We start from the raw sequence: 25,647 nt of genomic DNA, 5'->3' as shown, positions 1-25,647 counted from the left end.
CCCTTACCCTTACCCTTACCCTTACCCTTACCCTTTTCTTCCTGTTTTTATGATTTTTATGTGTCCAGGGTTGGCAGTGAGTGACTGTCACTGAGCAGAAGGCTCAATATGCTGCTACACATTTGTTTTTCCTTTTTTATTTTTTCATCAAAGGAAATAGGTTGTCTTACCATTTTTCACCTGTATATAGGGTGAATTTTTTGCTGAGTTTGCTGACATCCTCTCAGGCTGGCCTGATGGTGTGATTCACTCACTTTCTCATGTGCAAGGGTTGATTCCTTGCCTAAAAGAGTTCTTCAGCACTAAAGGGTGTGTTGAGTTGTGTACTGGACGTGTTTCTGTTCCCAAACAAATTTGTGTTTTGAGTTAAGATTGTGTTGGTAAATGCTATTCCACTACCCCAGAAAGAGGAAGAGGGCCAAAGAGTGGATACTAGAGTACATGCACATTTATCTGCTGTTTCTGCAGCAGATTTGACATCTGACTTGTGATAAGCTGTGAAGGACAGAACCCAAAGAGGAGACTGACAGAAGCTGTTTCCTCAGCTGCTCCTGAGAGCTTCCTAAAGCTAAAGAGAGACTATAGGTCCCTAAGGCAGTACCTTAACTTCTTTGAAACCCTGGTTCAGTTGTGTGTAAAATAGGCACAATCCCTGAATTGCAAAAAAAGGCTGTATTTTTCAGGTAGTTTGAAATCCTTATGTAGAGGTGTGGAATCATAAATTATCTTACTGGAGAATATTTCTAGAGTTACCAGCTCTAATAGTTTCTTTCAAACAGAAGTAGGTTTGCTTAGAACAGTTTTCCCCCTATAAAATCTCTGACCTTAACTATTCAAACTTCTTTACAAATGCAACATTTAATACAGGAAGCTCCTTAGGGAAGGTTCTTCACATCTGCTGTCATAATTTCTTATTTCCTAAATGTAGCAATTTATACTTGATTATTCTTACAAGGATCGTGCCTCCCTTCCCTTCCCTCCCCCTGCTCTGGCTCGTGCTGCTGCTTCTTCTGTAGCCTGAACATGGCATTTGAGAATGTTTGAAGTCCCAAATTTTCTTTGTTGTTCTAGCATTTCCTTACCACTCCATTCTAGGGGAGGTCATGTAGGAATATGCTCCTTTATTCTGATTGTGTTTTACTATGGCTTGTTAGTGATAGCGAGTTGTCATCATCTTACAGGCATTCAGCCAGTAACAAAAACCAAGCTGAATCTTTCATTTCAGCTTCCTGAGAATAAAATTTTCCCAAACAAAAATACTCTGCCACTTCTTGGAGCACTTTTAACATCTGCAGTAGTTAAGCAGAGGGCTGCAGCCCAGATTTTTAAAGATGCTTAAGTGCTTGACTGCCACTAAACTGAATTGGACTTAAGTACTCATAAATAGCTTTAAAAATTTGAGTGACTGTGAAGGCCTCCCTCATCCATCACTCTCAGCAGTGGTCCCTTCAGAATGGCAGAAAGGCACATCAGCATGGTTGCAGAAAATACTTCTAGTCCTGCTCTCCAAAACTCTGCATATTATGTAGCGTGGCTTTTCATTAAATACGTCTTTGAATCAGATTGCTTGTATTCCCTAGAAGAAATGAGCCCCTGCTTGCATGAAAGTCAATATTTGTCAGACAACTTTTAAAAAGGATGCAAATTATACTGAAAAAATACCCACCTTTATAACTTATAATCCATTTTTTATTAAAACTGGGAAATAAGAATAAAATTCACATTAAATTACTTTCTGCTGTTTCTAGGGGATACTCTTTGCATTCCAGTTGGTTTCACATTGTTCTTCCCCTACCCAAATCTCGGTACTGCTGTTCTAGATTTGCATAATCTTCGGGGAAAATTTTATTCCCAAACAAAAAACCTGTATGGATTTTACAATTTTTTAATATTTAGTAACATTTAACTGTGTGTTAGCCTTGGAGTCACTCTGTTTTCCTGAATTCAGAATGCTGTGCCAGTACTGATTGAAAAGTGTTTGAAAGTCTGTCTCTCTGAAGTTGTTTATCACATTCCTTCTAAGAAAGGTCTTTTGATGGACATTTTGCATGACCAGTGTGCTGAAGGTGTTAACTTAATTATTCAATCCCTGGTGATTTTCAAGAATCTATAAATACTGGAGTCAGAGAATAAAAGTTGGTTCTTTCCTGTTTTAACACTGAGAAGTGTTCATGTGAATAATTTTGTGTCATTTAATGACAGGAGCCCTTCATGTTTATATCCTTCACTCAAGGAGTTGTGTCATCCTCAAGAGCTCCTTCAGTGATGCTATAAAACCAGGATCAAGTGCACAGAAGGCCATTCACTTTTCTGTTGATGTAAAGAACAGGCACTTGCAATGCTTCTCTGTAATAAATGTCACAGAGTTTGGGAAAATTTACTTAAACTAGTTCTTGGTCAATGAACTTCCATTTGAGTGGCGCATAGTCATGTATTCTGTTTCAGGTTTGGTGGGGGTTTTTTGAGGGAGGAAGGGGAATAAATCTTCATCAGTTCTATGAAAAAAAAAATAATGTAAATGATTGTGTTGGAAAAACATTCTGATTTGATGTGGTTTTTGAATGATGGTCTTGTCTTTTGGGTTTGGATTAAAAGTCGGAAATACTTGAGCTATGTTCTGTAGTAGCAAGTTTATTTTCACTCCATGCTTCCTACCCCTAATTAAAGCACGTTCATCAGGTCGCTGAGCTGGAAAAGTTTGCGATGTGTACATTGAGCAGTCTGTCTTTGTCCCTCCGCCTTCACCTCACATTAAATAAAGCCAATTCCAAGCAGGTTAAGTGTCCGACAGTTACACTGCATCTCTCCCATCTGCCGTAGGTGTTTGGAAGGGGAGTGTGCTGGCTGGGCCGGGGGCTGTCATGGTGCTGGCTTCCACAGCAGGAAGATAGCAGAGATGGTGGCCTGAGGGTGCCGGTCCCACGCGCAGACATGGCTTTCGCCCAGTCCCACATCATGGCAGCCAGGAGGCACCAGCACAGCCGGCTCATCATCGAGGTGGATGAGTACAGCTCTAACCCCACACAAGCTTTCACGTTCTACAACATTAACCAGGGACGTTTCCAGCCCCCACATGTGCAAATGTAAGTATTATAGTGTTATTATTGCTCCAGCACAGCTTTCGGAATGGTTGTTGCCTTGTCAATGTGGTATTTGATGGACTAGTCAAAAAGAATTCAAAGAACACTATTTTGCTGAATTTCTAATAATATTTACTGTAATGACAAGGAATCAGTCCATTTGAAAAGTACTTTGTTAATAGACTGGAGAAAGATTTCCTTATTGGTGTAAGTAATACTTACGTATTAAAAAGCGCAATAATAAACAAGCAGTGGCAATAAAACATAAGATGCTACAAGGATGATAATTTCTGCAAACTTAATAATGTTTGTTTGCTTTGTCCACTTGCATATTGATGCACATAGCTGTTGAAAATACCAAGCCTGGATCTGTCCAACACACATTATGTTTGGTTGGTTATATTACAGCTGCATACAAGGGAAAAATTATATCAATACATAAAATATTGTGGGCACCCATCCGACAACTTAGTTTCCGAAAATGCCAAGTGCTTAAAGAGTAATTAAAATAATGTGTTTGTTTCTGACTTCTTATATAATGACAATATCAGTAAAATTAACTGCTCTAGATAATTTACTTGTAACGTAAAGTGGAGAATTATAGTTATGAAATGAAACCTGCCATAAAGTTTAAAGCTAGGCGGAAGAGCAAAACAGTAAAACTATTACAAATAAATTAAGTATAAAATTCTACTGTAAAATATTTTTATAGGGAATAAAAATATCTCCACCATTTTATTGTGTTTATTAAAGAGAGAAGCAGCCTTATCTTTAGATCAGATGGCTGGTTTTAATTTTTAGAAAGAACCCTTTTCCTTTCGGAAGACTGAATAAATAGTCACCTAGTTTACATTTTTGGTATTTAATATGATTTGATAACTTCAAACGTATGTCATAATTTCTGCAGTTAAAAAACTCAGCACTTGTGACTGATTGAATGCTGTGTGTCTATTCAGTCAATACTTCTTTGGAATAAATTAGATTGTATTAAAAAAAATCTGATGACTAACATGTATATAAAGATGGTGAGCAAACACTCAGTTTTTGAGGGCAGTATATTATGGTCTGTGTTGGGGTTTTTTAGATCCTACTGAAAAGCAAACAGTAAAATGAGTGGAGTGTTAGCACTTGGAAACATCTTTTGTTTATAGAGCTGGCAAGTGGTAGAAAAAGTACAAACAAACAAATGTGGGTTCAGAAATACTTTTACAAATGAAAATGCCAAATGCAGGTTGCCTGATTTGTTGAGGCTTAGCTATCCTTTGTGAATATTCAGACATCTCCTGGGCACTCAGGAATTTGTTTCCCAGTGTTAAAAGCAGAATATTTTTTACTAGGCTGCAAATAAGTGATTTATTAGTATTCACTTGGTTCTCAACAATATGCTGTTTTAAACTTCTAACCAGTAAGAAATCATGGTACTGGAGGCTTAGACAGTCAACTACATGATAGAAACCCAGCACCCAAGCAAGGAGTTGAAATAAGCTATCCTTAGAAAATAGTTCCTCAGAAGAGTAGCAATTTCTCATGAATGTTTAATACTATTGAAGAAGCTTGTGCAAATAGAAGAACAGGCCAAATCAATTGCAACATGTACCACAATCTGACCTGCACTTTCTCTTTGTACAGAAATAGTAAATAATGTTTCTGAATACCAGCAGGATTTCTTTCTCTTCCTACCGGTGAAAGGAATAGTAACAAAGACAGGAAAAGTAGACATAAAAAGGGTGACAAAAGCACCTTTTATTCGCATGATTGTTGCAGGTGAAATCTTAGATCTGCTTCTGTGCATGCAAGTTTTGTCCTTAACTTCAGGGAGATGAAAGCTTGAGCACGGTTAAAAATACCTCCATTAGTGATGTTGCAGGCAATGATAAATATTTCACACAGCCCTGTTAACATCTGAACTCACATTAAACTACTTTAACCATGGGGGAGAGGCTTGTATGCTCCTTTTCTTCTGGATTCAGTCCTGCAGCTCTTCCTTGGTTCTCTGTGCAGGTTTGGACTTCTTATTTGATGTTTTAGCTCCCAGAACATGCTGACAGCCCTTTTCAGACCTGTTGTAGTCTGGCATCCCTGTGCTTGTGAGATGACTGGGTTGCCTCTGACAAGAAGGGTGATAAATTCTGCCAGTGTTTTCAAGTCCATCAGTCATTTCTGGAAAGTGCCTGTCTCATTCCTTCCTGAAGTACTGAAGTCTAGTGTATTAACTAACCTCTAGAAGTGTTTTTGCTCTGAGATGTTCCAACTTCGCTTTTCAGTTTCTCTGCAAGTTTTCCTACTGATCTGAAGAAAAACAAAAGCATTTGCACAAAAATAATCAGCAGATCTGTATTCCTCTGCTTGTGCTGCAAGCTGTGCATTGGGTGTTGGTGTGACAGCTGCTGTGGGAATGTGTTACACAAGAATATGGGGACTGAGCCTTCAGAAATTATTTCCAGTAATACAGCTTAGATGTGTTTGCGAAACTTGACATATGCTTTTACCTATATATGGTCTCAGTGCGTGCAGATCACTTCAACATGAGAAATCTGCATGTCATTTATTTGGGTGGTGGGTTTTTTTGTATTGATGCCCTTTTCCCACAAAAATTCTCTGGCCTATTGCAGAGAATTTGAAAATTACACATACCTCAGCAACCAGGACAATGCTGTCCGCACTTTCGCCATCCCCATCCAAAGCACATACATTATGTGCTGCATTGGGTTGCTCTGGTAAGTCTGCTGTTCTTTCCACACAGCTTCCTATGTGAAATGTACACTGCTCCCTGACACCCAGCTCACTGCTGTGCTGAGCTTTAAAAGATTTCTGAAGGAGAAGCAGTACCTGCCTTAAAGGCTAACCTACCATGAAAAGTCAAAAAGTGGTGTTTTAGACCAGTCCATATCCTTATGTTTGCCAAGGCAATATCTGTGATTTACAGCTGGCTCAGAAACACCATCTGTAACTCACTTTGGGAAATGTTGGGTGGGGTGAGCAGTAATTCAGTTTACTGGACTGATGTTTAATCCTTTTAACTTGAACAGCTACAGTGATAGCCAAGGGCAGCCCCTCATACTTTTTATCCAGCCATCCCAGTTCATTTTGTGAGCTGACTGCATCATCCTTCACATAGCTCCCACCTGAGGGCAAATCCTCACTGCCCAGTCTAAGCCCCACCATTTACCACCCGCATTCCTTCGCACCCCTGCTGTCTCCCCTGGAGCTTGCCCTGTGCAGCTCTCTCCTCCTCCAAAACAGAAGCGTTTTTAACATCTCAAATATTTTCCTTCATCTGCCCTTCCCCATGTGCCCTACATGAGGTGTTACCAGCTGCTCAGAGTCCAGGCACTGCACTCTTTGCCACCCAAATTTTGGAGTTCCTGCTACATCCTTGCTTACATATGCCCCTAGCATGTAGTTCATCAGGTAGGATTTGGTCACAGCTGGGTTGACTCTTCAACTCATATTTAGCTACTTCCTGCTCAAAACCTGGAGCTTCAGAAAGACAGCCCTAAGGTGTTTGTACTAAAAGGCCGCTCCTCCAGTATTGCTGTAAAAAACCCAATATCTCTTCTTGCAGTGTGGGAAAGATGGGTATAAAATAATTGGTTCATACTGTGGTTTTGTAGTTACATTGTAGAAAATGCTAAGATCTTTTTCTGTATTTAACAAGATTTCAACGGTTTAGATTTGTTCCTCACCCTCTCAGTAATCTTGTGAAGTTGTCAAAACCACCTCAGTTTATCTGCCTATAAATTTTATAGAATTTCTTGACACAGCGAAAGGTTGAGTGATTAAAGATTATTATCTTATGCCTTTTAAGCAATAAAATGCTTTTTGAAAATTTACCTAGAAAACAGAAGTAGTAGTATTAAAAGCAAAGATCTCTATAATTTTTTTTCCCCTGAGTTTCTTTATGTAAAAGTAAGGTCCTGAATTGAAACACAACCAGCAAGGGATAGAAATATGTACTATATACTGCAACAGTGAACAAAACTAATTTTATTTGTCCTTTCAAAAGAAATGTTGTAAAAGTAAAATAGTTCATAACAAATCTGTATATCTCTCTGGTTTCTAGTGACAATAACATAACTCTTGCGTTTCTTGCTTTTTTGATTTTTTTTCCACCAGAATTCCCTAACTGGAGTAGCAGATACAGTAGACAGATTTGCTTCTATGTATTCAAACAAAATATGGATTGAAGTTAAAAAAGATTAATTTGAAAACAAATATTCCTTCCATAGCAAAGAGGTGTTCTCTGACTTCGCCTTGTAAATTATAAGTGAGTCTCATCAAACTGGGTCAGATCTTTTAGTTTCTTCAGTTTTGAATGTAGAGATTGGGTTCTGAACAATGAAGCCTCACCCCTCACAGCATCTGATTTCATTTAGTATAATTAAGCCCAGAAAGTCGTCACTTTGTCCTGACAATAGTCAGGCTTTAACGTATATTTACAGCTGTTAGGAGAGTTTTTATGTTGCTTTTCATTAATGCACTGAAACATAGCTCCAAAATGTGTTAATTAAATTTGCTAGAGTTGAGTAACTTGCAGAAAAGTTGTAATTAGGAAAAAAAAAAGGCATCTACATGTATTTATGTATCTAAAATAAGTCTTTTCCGTGTGTACAGTGTAATCATATTTAAGCAATGAAATGGGATAGTACTTTTCCTTTGAAACTGGCAATGCCTTTGATTTATTTGTGTTTGTGTAAGAGTTACTGCCATAGTCCAATCTTTTTTCTTTAATCTCTTTCAATTAATTTATCTACCCAACAAATACCAAAAATGTTGTGATGTGAACATCAAGAATTTTTACACCTTGCATTAGTGTTAGGTTTGTTTTAATAAATCCTTCCATCAGGCAGATTTAGAAGTCTGTAATATTTTGTTAAAGGTAAAAAGTAATATTAGAATTTCAAAGCAGACACTAAGAAGTACGTAAATACTTTATAACCTTGTTATGATGCATTTCCTACAGGGTTGATCCGGTGCCCCATGACGCTCCGAAGCCTCCAGGATATACACGATTTGTCTGTATTTCTGATACTCACTCAAGAACTGATCCCATCCAAATGCCATATGGAGATGTGTTAATACATGCTGGTGATTTTACTGAGCTGGGACTTCCTAGTGAAGTAAAAAAATTCAACGAGTGGCTAGGTAGGTACTGAATTCTGTGTGGATTCAACAGTAAATTTGTTTACTGATTGTATCTGCCCCTTCTGCCTCCCAGTTAAAAACCATCACACACTCAGAAATCATGAATATTTATCTGAATTTTAAATTTGAATGGCAGCAAGGAGGAATCACTTCTTTTTTTTCCTTAGTTTCAACAAATATTTTTGCATTTTTCCAACTGAGCAAATAGGATTTGTGAGACTATTCATCTGTTCTGCCTTCACACTCTCAAGTGTACATCAAGCAACTTCTTGGTGTTAGCAACAATTGAAGTCAGGAGGCCTTTAATGATTTACATAAAACCTCTTCCATACATTGTAACAGCTTCACTGCCTCCTCCAAAAAGTTGTTGTGATGGAAAACATTTTTCTCTTTAACCCCAGAGGGCTCATAGGTTTGGGTTTTTTTAATATCTGAGGCTCAGCTGCGCCACAGAGATGAATTCTGAACAAAGCAAACCGTGTGTGCCTGTGGTTGCTGCCTTGGATGTAGCAGACCAGATGTAGATGCCTTCTGTAGGCAACTTTTGGCATTGCTAACTGAAATTCTGTTCCACTGGGCAAGAGAGTGATGATTTACATGTGCTTCTGCAATATTTTGTGTATGCTAAAAAAAAAAAAAAGACAGTGAAAATTGGAAAGCATGCACTGTATTCAGACAAATACCCTCATCAGTGCCGTTCCTGCAGCATTGCAGATGCCTTAATTTAGAATAAAAGTGGCTTCTGGATTCTTATACTTCATTAATAAAACAAAGGTGAGAGGGAATGAAGGAGTTGGAGAGAGAAAGGACACAGCTTAAGGGTAACAGATTTCAAGTTTTTGTGTTGATTTTATTTCTTGTAGTTGATATTTTTGCATTTTTTTCCTGACTTTTTTTTTTTTTTCTTGCTACATATTGCAGCATTCTGCACTAGGAAGGCACAAAGCAGACAGATGCATGTAGGCTGAAATGGAATTTAAAAAGGAAAGTCAGGACTTCACAATTTAAATAAATATTTACTAGCAAATAATTATCGGCAAGGCTGATACATATTTATTTGGGCTCAGGAACCCAATAATATGCCCCACATGGAACAATTGTTTTGTTCTGTGACTCTGAAGGTAGGAACAGCATGTGGAATAATTGATATAAAGCCATCAACTCTGTCTCTGCACCCAAATGGAACAGGTTGGATATAAAACAGCAAGTTTTGACCCTATTTTGTAGGTCTCTACTATGTATTATAGTAATGTGCTGAAAATAGCATTTACAAATTATTCAAACCATATGGTTACCCCTTCTAAATAATCCTGATTTTATATATCTGCTGGTATGAGGAGAGAAGTGCTTTGGGATATTGCTGGTGAGCAAGGATGGGGCTGTGTGCATTGCTTGCTTCACAGCTTTTGTCTCCAGTTCTCCATCTGCCTCCCTGCTGGTCACAGCTGTACAGTGTCTGAAGATGTCTGTAAGCTGAAATCATCTCAGAATGGTAGAGAGATTTCCCAAGGCATTTCTGTAATATTCTCTTCATCATTTTTATTTTAAAAAAAGGCTTAATTTTCTGACTTTTCAGGCATGCCTCCAATTTCATGGTAGTGTGCACTTGGGAAAAGGTGATCTTGGTGGTTGGAGTTATATTTTACAAGAGCGTCTTTGAGATACGGAAAGCTAGCAAGTTAAAAGGTTTTTGTTTAGTTTTTAGGCAATTTAAAATAAAGATTTAACTTAAATTTTTAATAAATTTTTGTTTGATTGTTTCAAATAAACAGGTTATCAACTTTTGAATGTATTGAGTGTTCACAAAATATGCAGTAAATGGCAGAATGGTTAAAAGCATTCCCATGGAGAAGGAATTTCAGGAGGTCCTCCTGGTTTTCCATGTTTTTGTAAAGGCATTAATCTCCAAGAGTATTGAGTTTTCCAGATAGCTGCTTCCAGTACCTTCCATAATTTTGCAACTCCACAGCCAACACAACCTTCTCTTTCTTCCTTAATATTTTACTGGTTTCTTGAGAAAGTAACTGACAGACTCTGGCACCGACTTTTCCTCCACTGACATTCTTCCTTGCTGCTGCCAGATTTCCCTGTTTATTCCTTCATGCACCGGGCTCACTTTCCCACTTTTTTCTTTGTCTAATCCATGTCTCCCACTGTCATTAGATTATGACTTTGTTTATATCTTGCAATGAACACTAGGGTTTAGTACACCTTCCCTTGATCTCAGCTTCCTCTCAAGCATGAGATACAAATCCTCTTCCTGCTTTTGCTCCATGCCTTTATGCCCAGTCTTGATTCCCACCTTTCAGTTTTCAGTTCTGCCACACCTTCTTGGCTCTGCACCACTCTGGTCTCTGTTTCATCTTTCCAGATGAACTTGCCCTCCAGCAAGTTCAGATTTTATCTTTGTGCTTTACATAAAACTCCTGTGCCTGTCTGATGGAAAATTTATTTTACATTACCGTCATTAACTTCCATGGGCCTTATGGTTCTATCAAGCACATGCTTAAGTGTTGTGCTAATAGAGGCACATCGGCTGGATGAGTCATCCCATAAAATCTGTTCTCTTTTCCTGACTGACCGTGGGTTCCCAGGAAAGCCACTACCAGCTTCGATAACGCCGCTCACAATCCCAGTATTGTCCTTGGCTGGGGCTGGTAGCCCAGGTGCTCTGTTTGGTTGCTCTTTAAGTCACCAAGTGTTACACTAATGCCCTCTACTTCATTTCAGTTTGTCCTTTCTTGTGTTTTCTGTCATATGTCTTTTTCTCTAAGCCCTTTCTTAGGGAGACAGTTGAGGTTTCTAGGGCTGGCTTGGTATCCAGCTCTGTGGAAGAGATAAAATGTTGGTGATCACTGCATGGGCTTATTTTCTCAGCCTTCTCTGGTAGGCAGTCTAGTGCTACTTTTAATTTAATATATAGATTTTTCTTCTCTGAGTTTTTTAATTGCCTTTTGGGTCTGTGCACAGTTTGAGCACAGACACAGTTTTGCAGTAGAGTTCCAGAATATGACAGGGATGGTGAGACAAACTGTGCCTATTCTAAAACGGTCACCTACTAGTTTCATTTGGTATTTCTTAATACTGGAAGAGACAAGTGAAAAAATTATCATTCTTTATTCCTTTTAAGAAATTTTAGGTTCCTTCCATGTCTGCCCTTAAGATATTTTTCAGGCTGAATATTGTTCAGAAGTCTTTAAATGCCTTTAATCATCTGTGTCACTCTTTGTACCTCTTTGTTCCACATACTTTTAAAAAGATTGAGACCAGAAGTGCAGATGTTCTGAGAACACTACAGATTTATTCCCTGGCACAATGAAATCTCCTAGTTCTCTTTTCTTTCTGGTGTTGTGGATTATTCTGTTTTTAACAGAACAATGAGATGGCATTGTCATAAAATTTCCTAATACAACTCCATAAAGTCTTTCCTGAATGGTAATATCTAGTTCAGAACCCATCACTACATCTATAATTTGCGTATTTTTTTCCAAATTTTTTAAATTATTCTGCACAAATTTATGTTCAGTTTCATCTGTCCTCTTATTGCCCAGTCATGAAATATCATGATGCACTTTTGCAAGTGACTTTTCTATTTTGCTGATGTTTTTCAGGGTAACTTAGGAAATTAAGGGAAAAGGAGATGAACAGTCAGTTTACAAAGCATACAAAGAGTGCCAACCTGCTCATTGCCTTCCTTTTTTTTTTTTTGAACTGACCCTTCTCCTGTTATCATATCTCAACTTTTTCCTTTTTTTATCTAGTTTGTTCTCTTACTATATTTTTCTTCCAAATTTAAAATTTCAGTTTTGGAGAATCAGAAAAAGATGAAGTACAAGTTATGTTTTAGGGTAGGACTGAACAGAAGGTCAAGAATCCAGTGAAACTTTCTGATGATTTGTAAGAATGCACGGTATGACTTTGAACATGTGCTAATTTTCCAGCATGTTCAGGAGATTTTAATGATAACACTTTTTTTTTAAAACAGAAAAAAAAAATAATCTGCAGCTTTTTCATTATTTTAGGTTTTGTTATTTATTCCCTTCTTCCCTACCTGCATATCAATCAAACGTGTTGTAGGACAAATACAAAGCCGTATGTCCTGCCTTAATACACTTGTCAAATACTGACTCCAAAATCATCTTTATTTTTTATCTCCCATATTGCTGGCACTGGAAATTGCCTGCTTGGCTCAGTTGCTCATGTAAATTCCCCTTGCTCAAGCCTGTAATATCATTTCCAAATTGTATATGCTCCAGGACCCACTGTCACTTTGAGCTTGTGGGTTACTTTCCTGGAAATTTAACTAAATGATGATCTGTGGTATAAGCTGCAACACATACTTCCATCTTTTCTCTGAGAATTATCTTCAGTGCATGGATTGGGAAGATTACTTAAACTAACACATTTTGTAATATATATTGTTTTAGTGTGTTTGCTTGAGATTTCCCAGTTTCTAAGACAGGCTTTCTATTTGACATTCAAGTTCAATGTAAATTGGGAATAAAAAATAGAAGATGGCTTGGAAATGTAATGGAAAACAATAATTAGCTCTTAGAGTATTTTCCTGAAAATGTTATTACATACATGTTGTACACACAGAAACAAAAAAAGACAAAAAAAGGATTACATGATTTGACATGTATTTCAGAAGGTGACCGAGGCAAATTCAGCACAAAGAATAAGATTTTTATTTCAGACTAAAAAATATTTTAGAGTGACGATGTCTACCAACTGTAGTAACTAGCATTACTAGAATGACTTGTTTCTGGAATTAGACTGATCTAATTAATTAATTTGATCTAATCCTGTAGTGTGAGATTCTGTAGACAGAATCAGAGATTCGTCAATAAATATCACATCTACTTTTTAAAGTTCTTGTTAAAAGATTTTCAGAAAAATTTGCGGTCATAGGCTTAGCTTTACTTTTGCTTCACTGCTCAGCTTTGCAAAATGATGGTAATAATTTTCCTTCCTCTCTTAATATGTATATTTTTAAGTTCAGTAATACATTTAAAATAGGATGAAATCATGTTAAAGATGAAAAAGATCAGCTTCAAAGCAGCAAAAGGGATTAGAATTTATATATTGTAGTCATGCTATTTTGACCATCGGTAATTACACTATTTTTATGTTAATGTAGAAACCCTTTGAAAGAAGTATTTAAGCACTAATTATCTATTTACACAAGAATGGCTTTGAAAATGCAGTGAAAAACATTGAGCTGTGTAGGGATTTAGAACAGATGTCAATTTTAAAAGACTGGGCATACTAAAAAATGTGCTGTTTTTTACTGCAGTTCTTAAATGTGTGGTGGCTTGGATGCATTTATACATCCAGGGCTCAGACACAGAAAATTGCACTGCAACATACTCTCCCAATATTTCTCCAGTTCTGGGGAGTTAGGATGTTCTAGGAACTTCAGAATATTAAACTGGCTTCTGTGAGTCTCAGGAATATTTGAGTTGCATCCCCGTATTGGGAAGATGATCCAATGCAACTATTTTCCACGTACACCTCTGGTGTCAGTGGTGAGAAGCTGTAGAGGTGATGGGTGCTAAAGCATTGTTTCTTAATTTCCTCCTTCCAAACATATGTGCTTCTGGGGGATTTCTTGTACTTTGTACTAATACTGAGCTTGCCTCCTTCTACTAATGCATTGCAAAGTAGCCAAACTCCAGGATTCTGAGTATGAGTTTTCATAAATACTGAGGTCCCTGACCCTTCAAATGAGCAGTGAATAAAAATACCCAGTCTTATCCCAGACTAACATACAAGGGTAGCATTAGGAAGGCAGTGTGGCGCAGAAGTGAAGAGAACAACGGAGCTGGAAAGATCTGGGATGTGAGTCTGTGAACTGTCATCGCCTCTGGCAGAGATATTTGAAAGAGTCTGAGGAAGACAGGCAACCAAATTCTAGTTAGTCATCTTCAGATTTGACAGCCTCTTTATTGTTCCCCCTTGTGAAATTGTGAAAATGATGCTTGATCCACCTACCGCATGAATGTGTTGGAGGATTAATTATTCTCAGCACAGCACTTTGAATGCTTACTGTGCAGCATTGTACACAAACATTAAACATGGCTGTTAGTGCTGTGCACCTCATATGCTGACATGACACACAGCTCTTTGTAGTCTTCCCTTCTAGAAGGTGACAAGTGGGACATGCTGAAAGCACTTCTGTGGGATTTGAAGATCTGAATAGGAATCTGTATCAGTGTTTAACTCAGTTTTCCCAGCTCCTTCCCTTTTGTGGTCCCCAGATACAAGTTGTAACCAAAACTAGAATATTTCCAGGGGCAGAAAAGATATGGTAGGAAAATTTAAGACTATAACTATCCCAGGAAGTAGAAAAAACCCCAAAAATACTTATGAAAATGGACTATGACTTACGTAGTTGGTGGCTTTCAAGGCATCAGGTGCCAGAAGCTAAAGGGACACATCAAAGCAAGGTTCAGTCCAGGTAGACATTGCAGTCGAGCAATTTTGTAGACATCTCTTGAAGACCACAGTTGAACAGAAGGCGCAGATCCATGTTACTTTTTGTCTTGCCTCATTGTAGCTACTCTAATGGCCTAGTTATGCATTGGGCTGGTTCTGCATAGTTAAAGGGTAATTAAATAAACCAGGCTAAAAGAAAGCCACTTTTCCTTTAGAAGTTATTTTGACCAATTATTATATGTGTGTGGATGTGTATAAAGCAGAGTATATCAAAGACCCTAAGCTGGATTATCATCAGGTGTTTTTTTAGTTTGATTTGCCTTCCTCTATTTTAAGGAATCCTGTTTTACCAACGTGAGCAGTGTTTTATGTGTTTGCTGTTTGGTATAATTACTGGCTTTTTTAATGCAAGAATGGCTAGAGGTGGAAGGTTACAGATGACTTCGGAGGGAGTGTTCATTTACAGTATTATTCCAGATTACACACCATACAACAAGTATGTTAATGTGAATTTCCCAGACATCAGCCCCAGTGTTTAAACACAGAACTGTCAAAAAGATGCTAAAAAACAATCTGAGACAGTTATACAGTCTTTCCACTGTATCACTCACTGCTGTATTCTAAAAGATTGAAATGAGAGGGAAGAAGCACTAAGTGGGCACTTATATGATTGTCACTTCTTTTAATGAATACTAAAAATTCTGCTCAGTACAAAATATCAGGAGAGAAGCAAAAACACATCTGCTTGTAAAAGTCTGCATTTAGCTCAGCAAAGCTGAGAGTTGATAACAACTGTGAGCTTCAGAGGAGGTTGATAAAAGATACCTTAGTTGGTACAAGAAGAGCCTGGAGTATGGACAACATGAGTTTGCACTTGGATTATTTGCAGTGTTGATCTGATTTACTGGGCTGCTGATAGAACAGAATGAACCCTTAAGCACACAGAATTCCACTTTGAACAAACTCAGTTGTGGAGAAATAGTAAACAGACAGTGTTGCTCAGCAGGCTGCATTATGCAGCCTCTAGTTCAAGCAATGGTTCCCCAACACTTAAAGTTATTTTGTAAAAATTACGTTCGCCGTAAAAAGAACCTACTGGAGTTTGGAAGTTAAAAATTGCCACAATATTTTTTGTAATTGGTGCATAAAGATGCAAAAATTAGATGTTTTGTTGATTTTCTTAATTAGTAATCTGCAGTAATGAAAGGAATAAACAAAGATGTTCCTAGCTAAAGAATATATATATTCCTATGCATATTATATTACCAGAACTGTTGTCACATTCTTATACTGAACAAACGAAGGCTAAGAAGCTCTCTGAGGAAGGTTTGCTGTAAACCGACAAAAATTACATGGGTGAAGAAGTATGTAAGATGATGATATATCTGGCTATATATAAGTTAAATAGGATATCCTGAGCTTGTTGATAGTAAAATAGTCTCAAATAATAAGAAAGTATATCGATGGAGGCAGTTTAGGGCTGATTTTTTTTGTGTGATGGGTTGCTCTGGAAGCAGAACCACTGCTGCCTGACTTCTTGGATGTTGTCTTGTAGACCTGCTGTGGGTTCCAAGTTGCTTCATTCCTTTGAAACCGCTCTTTCAGACTGAGCATTACTCACCTTAGACACTTTCAGGACATTTAAGGGAACATAATTACCTTTGAGGTCTTTATATAGTAAATGGCTTTTCAATCTGTTGGGCGGTTTCAGACAGATATGGAGTGACAAAGAGACAGAAGTCTAAAGCATTGTACTTCTACAAGTTCTGTGTTTTCCCTAAGAAAAAAGTATGTATTTTGGTCAAACTTCTAAATTAAGGGCAAGATAATGTGTCTCCAGCATTTTATGGCATATAAGGGAAGATTACAAAATGGCAAGGGGAAAATAAGGCAGGAAAGATAAAGAGCCATGTAGCCAAGAAGAAGGAAAAGGATGGGAGAAACCTCTTATCCTACATTAACACAGAGGATGACAGAGTGGATGGTGGCTTGGAGCCTCATTCCAAATTGGCAGAGGCAGAAGTTGAATGTGCCCTGAAAGAGAAAGCTCTGAAACCCAGGGCTGAATCTGAGCCAGTGTGTTTCTGACAGGATGTTGGTTTGTAAATATTTCATTCCAAATCCAAATAGGATGAAGTGGATAGAGGTTGATTATGGAGGAAAATAATTTTAGTTTCTTGCAAGTTAAACATGAGAAGAAAAAAAAAAAACAACTCTTATTTTAAGGAAAAAAAAAGTGAAATTTTGACTAGAAATGAAATTTTTATTCACCCCAAAATATTTCAAATGAACATTTTACTTAATTTTTTTTTCTTAGTAATGTCAGAAAGACTGTGTCAATTTCCAAATATATCCTATTCCATCCAAGTAGTGTTTTAGTACAGAAAAATTTTTAGGTAAAATTTTTCCAATCTATTCTAGTTGCAGTTTATGTCCAGATTAGAGGCATATTTTAGAAGAATCTTCTCAGGTGCCAAGAACAGAAGAATCCCTGGATTTTAGACAAAACCACTTGCCTTGTTTTGGCTGGTCAAAAGAAGAGATCAGACAAAACTGTAACTTTCCCCAAATTAATAACTTTTTCTTCTTTTTTTTTGATTCTTTGGTTGAAATTACATCTTAGACTCCCATAGCATATGTTCTTGAATGTGTTTCTTGGCACTCCTGAAGGGCAGATCTGTTTCTTACATGCTTCCTGCCTTAGTTTTTTCTGGGGAATTAATTTTGTCCTGGATATGTGTGCAGAATTCCTATGACAGCCATAAGTTTTCCTTAATATCATTGTATACACAGAGCTTCTGTATTAATACTGAGTTTGCTACCTGCCCACCAGCAAAGCCATATGCTAGCATCAAATGTTAATTGATTATCAGTTGGGGATTTAGTCCTACTCAACTTCTAGATGGATAGTATGAGAAACCTACTCCAGAGTTAATGTAACATATTCTCTAGTTCTGTAAAATTGCCTGTCTGCCATAGATTTATTCCATTACAATCACAACACAAAATGAGGTCTGGATTTGTTTTAGCACTGCAGATTCTTTAAAATTCTGGTTTGTTTTCTGGCATGGACTGACAGGAACCTAGAGAATCAGGGAGGATGAAGGACACCTCTAGAGGACATTGAGTCCAGCATCCTCCTCAAAGTAGGCATAGTTAGAGACCAGAACCTTGGCCTGGTGAACCTTGTGTGCCTTCAAGGGAGAATTCCCAGCTGCTCTGGGTACCTATTTCACTTTTTTACCATCCTCACTGTAAAATTCTTTCCTTGTTGCATGTTCCCACTTGCGTCTGTTGCTGCTTGTTGTGCACCTCTGAGAAGGATTTGCTCTTGTGTTTTCCTGAGCTCAGGTGGTTGCAGACCAGCAGCAGGGTCTGCTCTGCTTCTTCTCTGGGTATGAACAGCCTCAGATCTCAGTCTCTCCCCTCATCCCAACCACCTTGGCAGCTCTCTGATAGACTTGCCTCAGCTTCTCAGTAGATTTCCTGTCACTGAAGAGCCCAGGATGGAACCCCACACTCCAGAGGAGGTCTCACAAGCACTACATAGAGAAGAAGGATCACCTCCTTTGTTCAGCTGGTGATTAACATAGCCAGGGTGCCATGGCTGGAAAGACTCACTGCACAGTCTTTTTGAGTGAAGTTACTCCGTCCTGGGTGCAACTGTAGGAATAACTAATGAACCTGGAAGTGTTGAATTATCTGCGATCAAGAGCTGTTGGGATAAAAAATGGAAAAGTGTTTGGTCTAGGGTTGTGGATGGGAACACAGTCATAAAATTGTTCTAAGATTATGTGGTCTTGGGAATGTCCTGCTCCTAGCCAATGGAATCCAGGGCTACAAATGGTGCAAAAATTTGTTCCTTACACATAACTTCACAACAGCAGTGCCCAAGCAGAAGCAAAGCTTCAAACATTTATACTTAAGTCTGATTTTGTACTTCAAGAGCACTTGGAGCAAAAAGCAAGGCACATTCTAAAGTCTTCCAGGGAACAAGGTTTGAACAAAATATTGCTAAATCTATGAACAAGCAGCAAAAATACTTTTGTTAGTCAAAAAATTAAGATTTAAAGGGTAAAAAGTATAGTTAAGGAGACAAACAAAAGGAAATACCAAAACCCAGTGTGGAATAAAAGAAAAAACCAAAGAACTGAGTTGCATACTCATCATAAACACTGCTATAAATTGAAAAGCTGACAGACCTGTAACTACAGTAGTGCTTCTGGCCACCACTATAATAAATGTAACTGTACATTTAGAGTAATTCGTTAATTTGCCTAAGTAACACCCACAGACAGCAACATGACATAAATACATTAGTGGAAGCAACAACTATAACCAGCTCATACAGGTTCTTGGCTGCTAGATGAATGGATCAGTTGAGCTGGAAAAGATTTACCAAACAGAACAGAAATGGAGTTTGTAACAATATTGTGGGATACAGGATTTCTTTATTCCTTTAAGGCCTGAAGATGCCCATACATATCACAGCATGTAAATAACATTTTTAGCATGCGTGTGTATGCGTGTACACACATAGAAACTTGTACAGGTGGAGTACACATCTGCTAAATTCTAAGTGTCTCAGAAGCAAAACAGAGAATCCTTTCAGGTAAATCATTGAATCTTGAACATTTAACATGTAATTATAAAAATCTGAAAAGAGATTTTGTTAAATATTCTAGAGACACATTTGTATTTGGTCCGTAGAAAAGACTGGAACCCATACCATCAGCTTTCCTGATAAAGGTGTCACAAGCATCTGAAACTTGTACTTCAGAATCACCCACGTCTTCATACGACAAAGTTCAGTCCTGTGTCACCTCCCTAAGGCTAGCACTGTTTTGTCTTTGGTTTCAATTACTCTGAATCATACTGTTGCATTTTATTCTGAAGTTCTACTCATACCAGCTTTTGCCATTGCATATTAACTATTCCAGGTTAAGCTTGGGCCATTGCTAAGGATTTTTATATTATCAACAATGGATTTCTAAAATTAAAAGCCCACAAAATTAGTGTTATGCAAGGAAGCTTTAATTTTCAATAAAATATTTCTTTCTGGTCCCAGTCACCTCTTCTGACTGCCTTCATTCTGATACAAATTAACAGTCTAGAAGCAGAGCTAATGAATGCGGTTTTGCACAGTTTCTGTATTTGTTTCCTCCCAGATGTGCTTGGGAGGTTTGTGCTGACCTGTTTGAGACAGACAGTGCCAGCTCTCAGGGGCGGAATCCAGTGAATAACCAAATGTGGAGTGAGGTGGAAAATTTCTGTTTCAGTGCTGCTCTCAGGAAGAGCCCACGTGTGTGGGCATATATATTCTTGCCTTCATCAGGAGGTTGTTCTAAGGTTTTTCACTAAATACGGGTTGTAAAATATTCTTGAACATGAATCACTTTAAATTATAGTCCGTGGAGCTAAGGAAGTCACTGAGAAAATGGAGCAGGGAAAAAAACATGGGATAGAGGCAAATGGTGAGATTTCACTACAGGATGTGGATTTATGACAGCCAAACTGAATCCATGCCGTTCTTGAAGGATTGGTCAGGGCAATGTCAGACAAAGACCTCTGTGGCTGATCCAAGTTCTGGGTGTTAGACCTCATCAGTACAGGCTGACAAAGACCTCAGCTATGGGAGAACAGAGCTGACATGATTTTATGAAGAATTACGGCTGATCTTCTTTGAACCCTAATTTCTGTCAAAGAGTTATCATCACTGTCACAGTAAATGATACTTGCAGCACAAATGGCAATTAACTAGAAGTAAATAGTAGAGCAGAAGTCTGCAGACTGGTTTTTAAGGTTGATGAGTTGAAAGTAATTTCAACACATTAATGCTAAGCATGCTAAATCATAGTGTGCCATGAAAAAGACAGTAATGTCATTTACCTGAAATCAGCAGGAATTACAGTAACGTAGTAGGGGTAGGCTCAATTGTTTCAAATATGTGAGTATATTACAGGAATCAATAACACTTTGTCTATTTGTTTGCTTTTATCAAGTTTTCCATAAAACAAGTAATTTGTTTGTTTTTCACTGTTTTAGGTAGCCTGCCCTATGAATACAAGATCGTGATAGCAGGAAATCATGAATTGACCTTTGACCAGGAATTCATGGCTGACTTAATCAAGCAGGACTTTTACTATTTCCCCTCTGTTTCTAAGCTGAAGCCAGAGAGCTATGAAAATGTACAATCTCTTCTAACAAACTGCATCTATCTTCAAGACTCTGAAGTGACGGTGAGGGGATTCAGAATATATGGCTCCCCTTGGTAAGCAGGTTTTTAAGCATACATTAAAAAAAAAAATCGTTGATTGCTATCACATCAGCTATTTTGTCTGCATCAGCTGTATTTGGATTGCTGTGTTAGGAAGAAAAGTAACACTCACTTTGATAAAGTTCTTATATTTTCTTGTAATGAATTGTTCCTGTGACAAAATAATGTACTGTACTGTGGGTAGGTATGGTTAACCAAATAATGATGGGGGAAAAGATGGTGTGCTCTTCAAACTCTGAGCCAGGAGCAGTTGTTTAACAATCTATGCAGGGGGCTTTTATGTCATAAAATATGTTTTCTATTCTTGGTGAGTTTATTAAATTATAGGTTTATTTCATTGCAAGGGTACATTCTTTTGACCATCCTACAGATAATATTGGAGGTTCATTAGTGTATACAGTAGTCATTTAATTCAGCAAGCTTATTCCAGCAACTCTGAAGGTCTTTAATTGCATATCCCTCACAATCTTACTTTCTTTTGTAATGTAATAACTTTCCCCAAGGTCTAGCTGAGCTTCTAAACTAAAGTCAACAACTCAGTAACAGCTTAATATTTCATGGATTTTTCTCTACTGCATAGTGAACACTTAGAACCCTGTGACAGTACTGGATGCAGATAGACTTTAGTTCTTGACTTCCTTGTATGTGCTGCTTCTGGGTCTCTTACTAATGTCACATTGCTGTTTATTATTTCTGCTGATAGGCCTATAAATTTGGTCTTTTGTGAGCATTTGGTATATGCTTAAAATAAGCAAAAATGTATTTTAAAAGGCAGGGTTTTAAGGGAATATATTTTTCTTCATTTTAACATCACATCAGGCTGAAATGTAGCAAACAAGTTGTCAAACCTGATGCATATACCCCGATGTGAATTTTAAGTGTGAATAAACTGTGAAATCTCTTGGAATTTTTTTCTTTTTTAATGAAAATTGGATTTTTCCCATTTGGTTACTTGAGATGGGTGCTAATTTTGTCTGAGCTTATTATTTTGCATTTGTCTAGATTAGTTTCCCTCTTAAAAACCCTTCTATTTCTTCCTCTCAGACCTCCAGATCTGGAGACCTCCAATAGACCTCTGCCAACCTGCTCTATTGTAGTTCATCTTCCTCTTGTGTGTACAATGTATGTAGTCAATGAGCAGTTTACTTAATTTTCCAGATTATTTGGGAAGGTGTTAGATGGTATCAGTCCCAATATTAACTTCTGAGAAATGCCACTTGGCATCTTTTCCCATTTTGACGTTCAACTGTAAAGATTGTAATTATACTCTGTTTACAATATGTCTGGCAACCTCATATCTTCATTGCAGTGTTAGTAACCAGGCACCATATTTCCAGTGTCAGTAATAATTTTCCAAGCAGTAAAGTACCAAAAGTCACATGGAAGTCTAGAGAAATTAAATTAAAGCAGAACGCTATCTATAAAGTAGCACTATGTAGAGGCTAAAGAGAAGCATTTGAACTTTCTGTGTGTGATTATATCTGCAAAAACCTGTTGGGAAAACCTTTTGTTCACCCACTAACCCATAAATAAGGTTTCTGTAAAATCAGCTCTACCACATTCTCTCTGTGAACTTACCCTGTCACTCTGCACAAGTTGCCTGAGCTATCTGCCATGACTTATCCTTCAAGTAAAAAGAAAGCTTTTCATCTTTTCTGCAACTCAAGGTTACAGCTACACTTCCACAGTCCATTTTTCACAGTGTTGCTAACTCATCTCCCACCGCCTTATGGTCCAGGAAGTTGAATGTTGTGAGGTCTCCTGAAGATATTTGCTTTTTCCATCTGGGAGAGAGTCTCGATGAAAGTCTTCCAGCCAAACCGGTTTTTTTCACTCACTATTCAGCAACGCTGAATGAAATTCCCACACCAATTTATGACATGTCCAGTGGAAACATCAACAGTAGAAATAACAGTCCTTCATTAATCTATCAGGGCAGCAGATGCAGAAGTTGCAGTCTCATTCAGCTAGCCCAACAGTCAGAAAGCTTGGGAAGACAAACAGCTGTTTTGTGGGGGTTTAACTAGCTGCTACTGTATTTCAGGCTGTAGTATACTTATGTGCCTAGTGAGCACCACTGTTCTTTGGCATTTCTGTTGCTATACTTTGTTTGCCCTGAAAAGAGAGGTTTGTTGTAGCCTCTCTGGGAAATCAATCTCAGTTTCTTTCTACATCATAGTAATGTAATCTCTAAAAAGGTACAGAAATTTGATGAACTTTACATGGTGAGTCTGTTTTTTAGACCTAGCATTATCAAGCTAGTCCATTATAAAATATTTATGAACATAGTCAAGGCTTCAAAATCTAAAGTTCTTTAGGGTCTCAGAACTCTGTAAGAAAGTTAAATTTCATGCAATTGCTTGTCAAGTATCCTAAAATAATTTTCTTTTTCTGCTTAGAAAATATACATCTAGACCTTCCATTTCTGGTTGCAGCACTGAATCTCTGTGGAAATAATTACAAGCTAGAGATATCCCTTATGCATAAAGCATGTTAATCAATAGTTGCAAAGTATTTTGAGAATGATGGAGTAAGGTCTGAGTGAAAGCCAGGCAGCATTAACTTAGTGTCTTTTCCCTGTAGCCATCTGCATTTCTACATATAACCTGTACACATTAGATTTTACTTCTATTTAAAATGTTTTTGTTGCAAATTAAACCATGAGAACTTAATTGGTTTGCATAACATGCCAGTCTCTAACATCTTTTAAATATGTACTATTTGTGCGTGATTAAATATTTTTAATAGCACTTGGTATTTTGTCCTCTATTACTATCTAAAACTAAGTGGTTATTTTTAATTGTGCAGAAGAAATGGGACAGTGTTTTGTCTTAGACACCAATGTTCTAACTCTCCTGGGCTCCAAGGGCAAGAATTCAAGTGCTAGATTAAATCTCTACTCAGTAAAAAAATTTAACTGTCTTAATTGTTAATTACTCAAGTATTATCATTGAGCAGGGAGCTGCTGTTTTAAAATGTAACTTGCAATGCACAAAAGAAGCTTATTCAGAATTAGTATTTGCAAAAGCTATATCTTGGACCATGGATTATCAGGATAGATGATAAGGAGGAGAACTGTAAAAACATTAGAAGTTCCATAAGAAACTCAGGAATACCAAGATTTTAAATGTGTCCAGAGAGATGTGGAATGCAAAGGGTAGCTCTGTTTGGCCTAGAGGCATGATGCTTCTCACAGTGCATATAGGGCTGGCTGCCAGATCTGGATGAGCAGGGTATCAGTAAGAATGCAATGTGCTTCACAGAATCCCAGTATGGGTCAGGCTGAAAGGGACCACAGTGGGGCAGCTGGTCCCACCTTCCTGCACCATCAGGGCTATCCCAGAGCACACAGCACAGGATTCTGTCCAGATGGGTCTGGACTCCCCACCCTCTCTGGACAATCTGTTCAGTGCTCAGTCACTGCCCAGGACAGAAGTTCTGCCTCATGTCCAGGTGGAACTTCCTGGGATCAGTCCCTGCCCGTTCCTCTGGTGCCATTGCTGAGCCCCCTGGAGCAGAGCCTGGGCCCTGCTCTGAGCCCTCCCTGCTCACAGGGACACCCAGGGCTGAGGGCCCCTCTCAGCTGGGGCTCCTATCGAGGCTGGACAGTCCCAGCTCCCTCAGCCTTTCCCTGTCAGAGATGCTCCAGGCCCTAAATCATCTCTGCAGCCTCTGCTGGCCCCGCTCCAGGAGCTCCCTGTCCCTCCTGTGCTGAGGAGCCCAGGGCTGGACACAGCTCTCCAGATGTACCTCACAGGGCTGGGCAGAGGGACAGCATCACTCCCTGACCTGCTGGAACTGCTCTTCCCAGTACACTTCCTTCAGTACAGTTCAGATGCTTGGAACTGTTGGGTCTTCTTCAGTATAAAGGCTGGACACCCTGATTTTTTTATTTGTTTTTTCAAAAACTAGTCACAAAGAAATGCACTTGGGTTTCATCCCAGCAAAAACCAGAGCATGGCCAGAACATATTCGCAGACCTGGAATATCTTGTACCGACAGTAGCCGTAGTTGTTGTGATTGTGAAAGAGAAGACTTTAGTTCCTCAAAAATGTTTATTGTGAAATGGAAATCTTCTGGTTGAAAAGTACTTTTAAATACCTGTTGGGAAGGTAGAATTAGAAAGAAATCATAAATATGACTCTTTAGCCAGAAAGGCTAAGGAAGAAATGCAAATGAAAGCACGGTTTGAATAATTCAAAGAAACCGGGCTGGTATGCCAGAACACATTCTTTCCCCCAGTAAAACCAAGCTGAGACCCCTCTTCCCAGCCTTATAAGGAAAGGTCGGAAGGACCCTGAGATAACTAAAAATATGCAAAAACAGTGATTTCTATAGGTCACACACAAATGTTACTGTATTAGTATATTTAGAAAGATTGGTTAGTAAAGAAATAGAATATTCAAAGGTATAGGTTATATAAGTAGTTGTAAAGGGGAGCTCAGTCTCTTTTTCCCCGGCTCTCTCACTTCTGTTCTGTTACTCTCTTTCTTAGCTATCTTAAGTCTTGAACTCATGTATTCATATTTTACCCCCTTTTGTATGTTCTCTGCTTTGGGCTCTATCTGCTGGCTCATAGCAGGCTCTCTCTCTCTCCCACACCCTGCAATAAACTACTAACACGTAACTTGACTATAGAGGTCTCTGTCCTGTCTCAGACCATCCACCCCCGAAGTATTTCTTACAAATACCCTTCTTGTTTTGAAC

The 25,647-nt window shown here is 38.2% G+C and overlaps 1 protein-coding gene across 3 annotated transcripts in view; it reads left to right on the top strand.

Moving 5' to 3' along the window:
- Positions 1 to 25,647, top strand: part of MPPED1 (metallophosphoesterase domain containing 1) — a 64,341-nt gene that overhangs the window by 12,955 nt on the left and 25,739 nt on the right. For all 3 annotated transcript variants that reach the window (XM_015628491.2, XM_033514515.1, XM_015628492.1), the window contains exons 2-4: positions 2,821 to 3,083; positions 8,044 to 8,225; positions 20,709 to 20,934. In XM_015628491.2, coding sequence (XP_015483977.1) covers positions 2,932 to 3,083; positions 8,044 to 8,225; positions 20,709 to 20,934 — 560 coding nt within the window. In that variant the 5' untranslated portion in view covers positions 2,821 to 2,931. The remainder of the gene's footprint in view (positions 1 to 2,820; positions 3,084 to 8,043; positions 8,226 to 20,708; positions 20,935 to 25,647) is intronic.

The sequence above is a fragment of the Parus major genome, chromosome 1A (genome assembly GCF_001522545.3).
Source record: "Parus major isolate Abel chromosome 1A, Parus_major1.1, whole genome shotgun sequence".
NCBI lineage: Eukaryota > Metazoa > Chordata > Aves > Passeriformes > Paridae > Parus > Parus major.
Note: the sequence above shows the minus strand (reverse complement) of the source record. Positions and strands in the feature narration are given on the sequence as shown.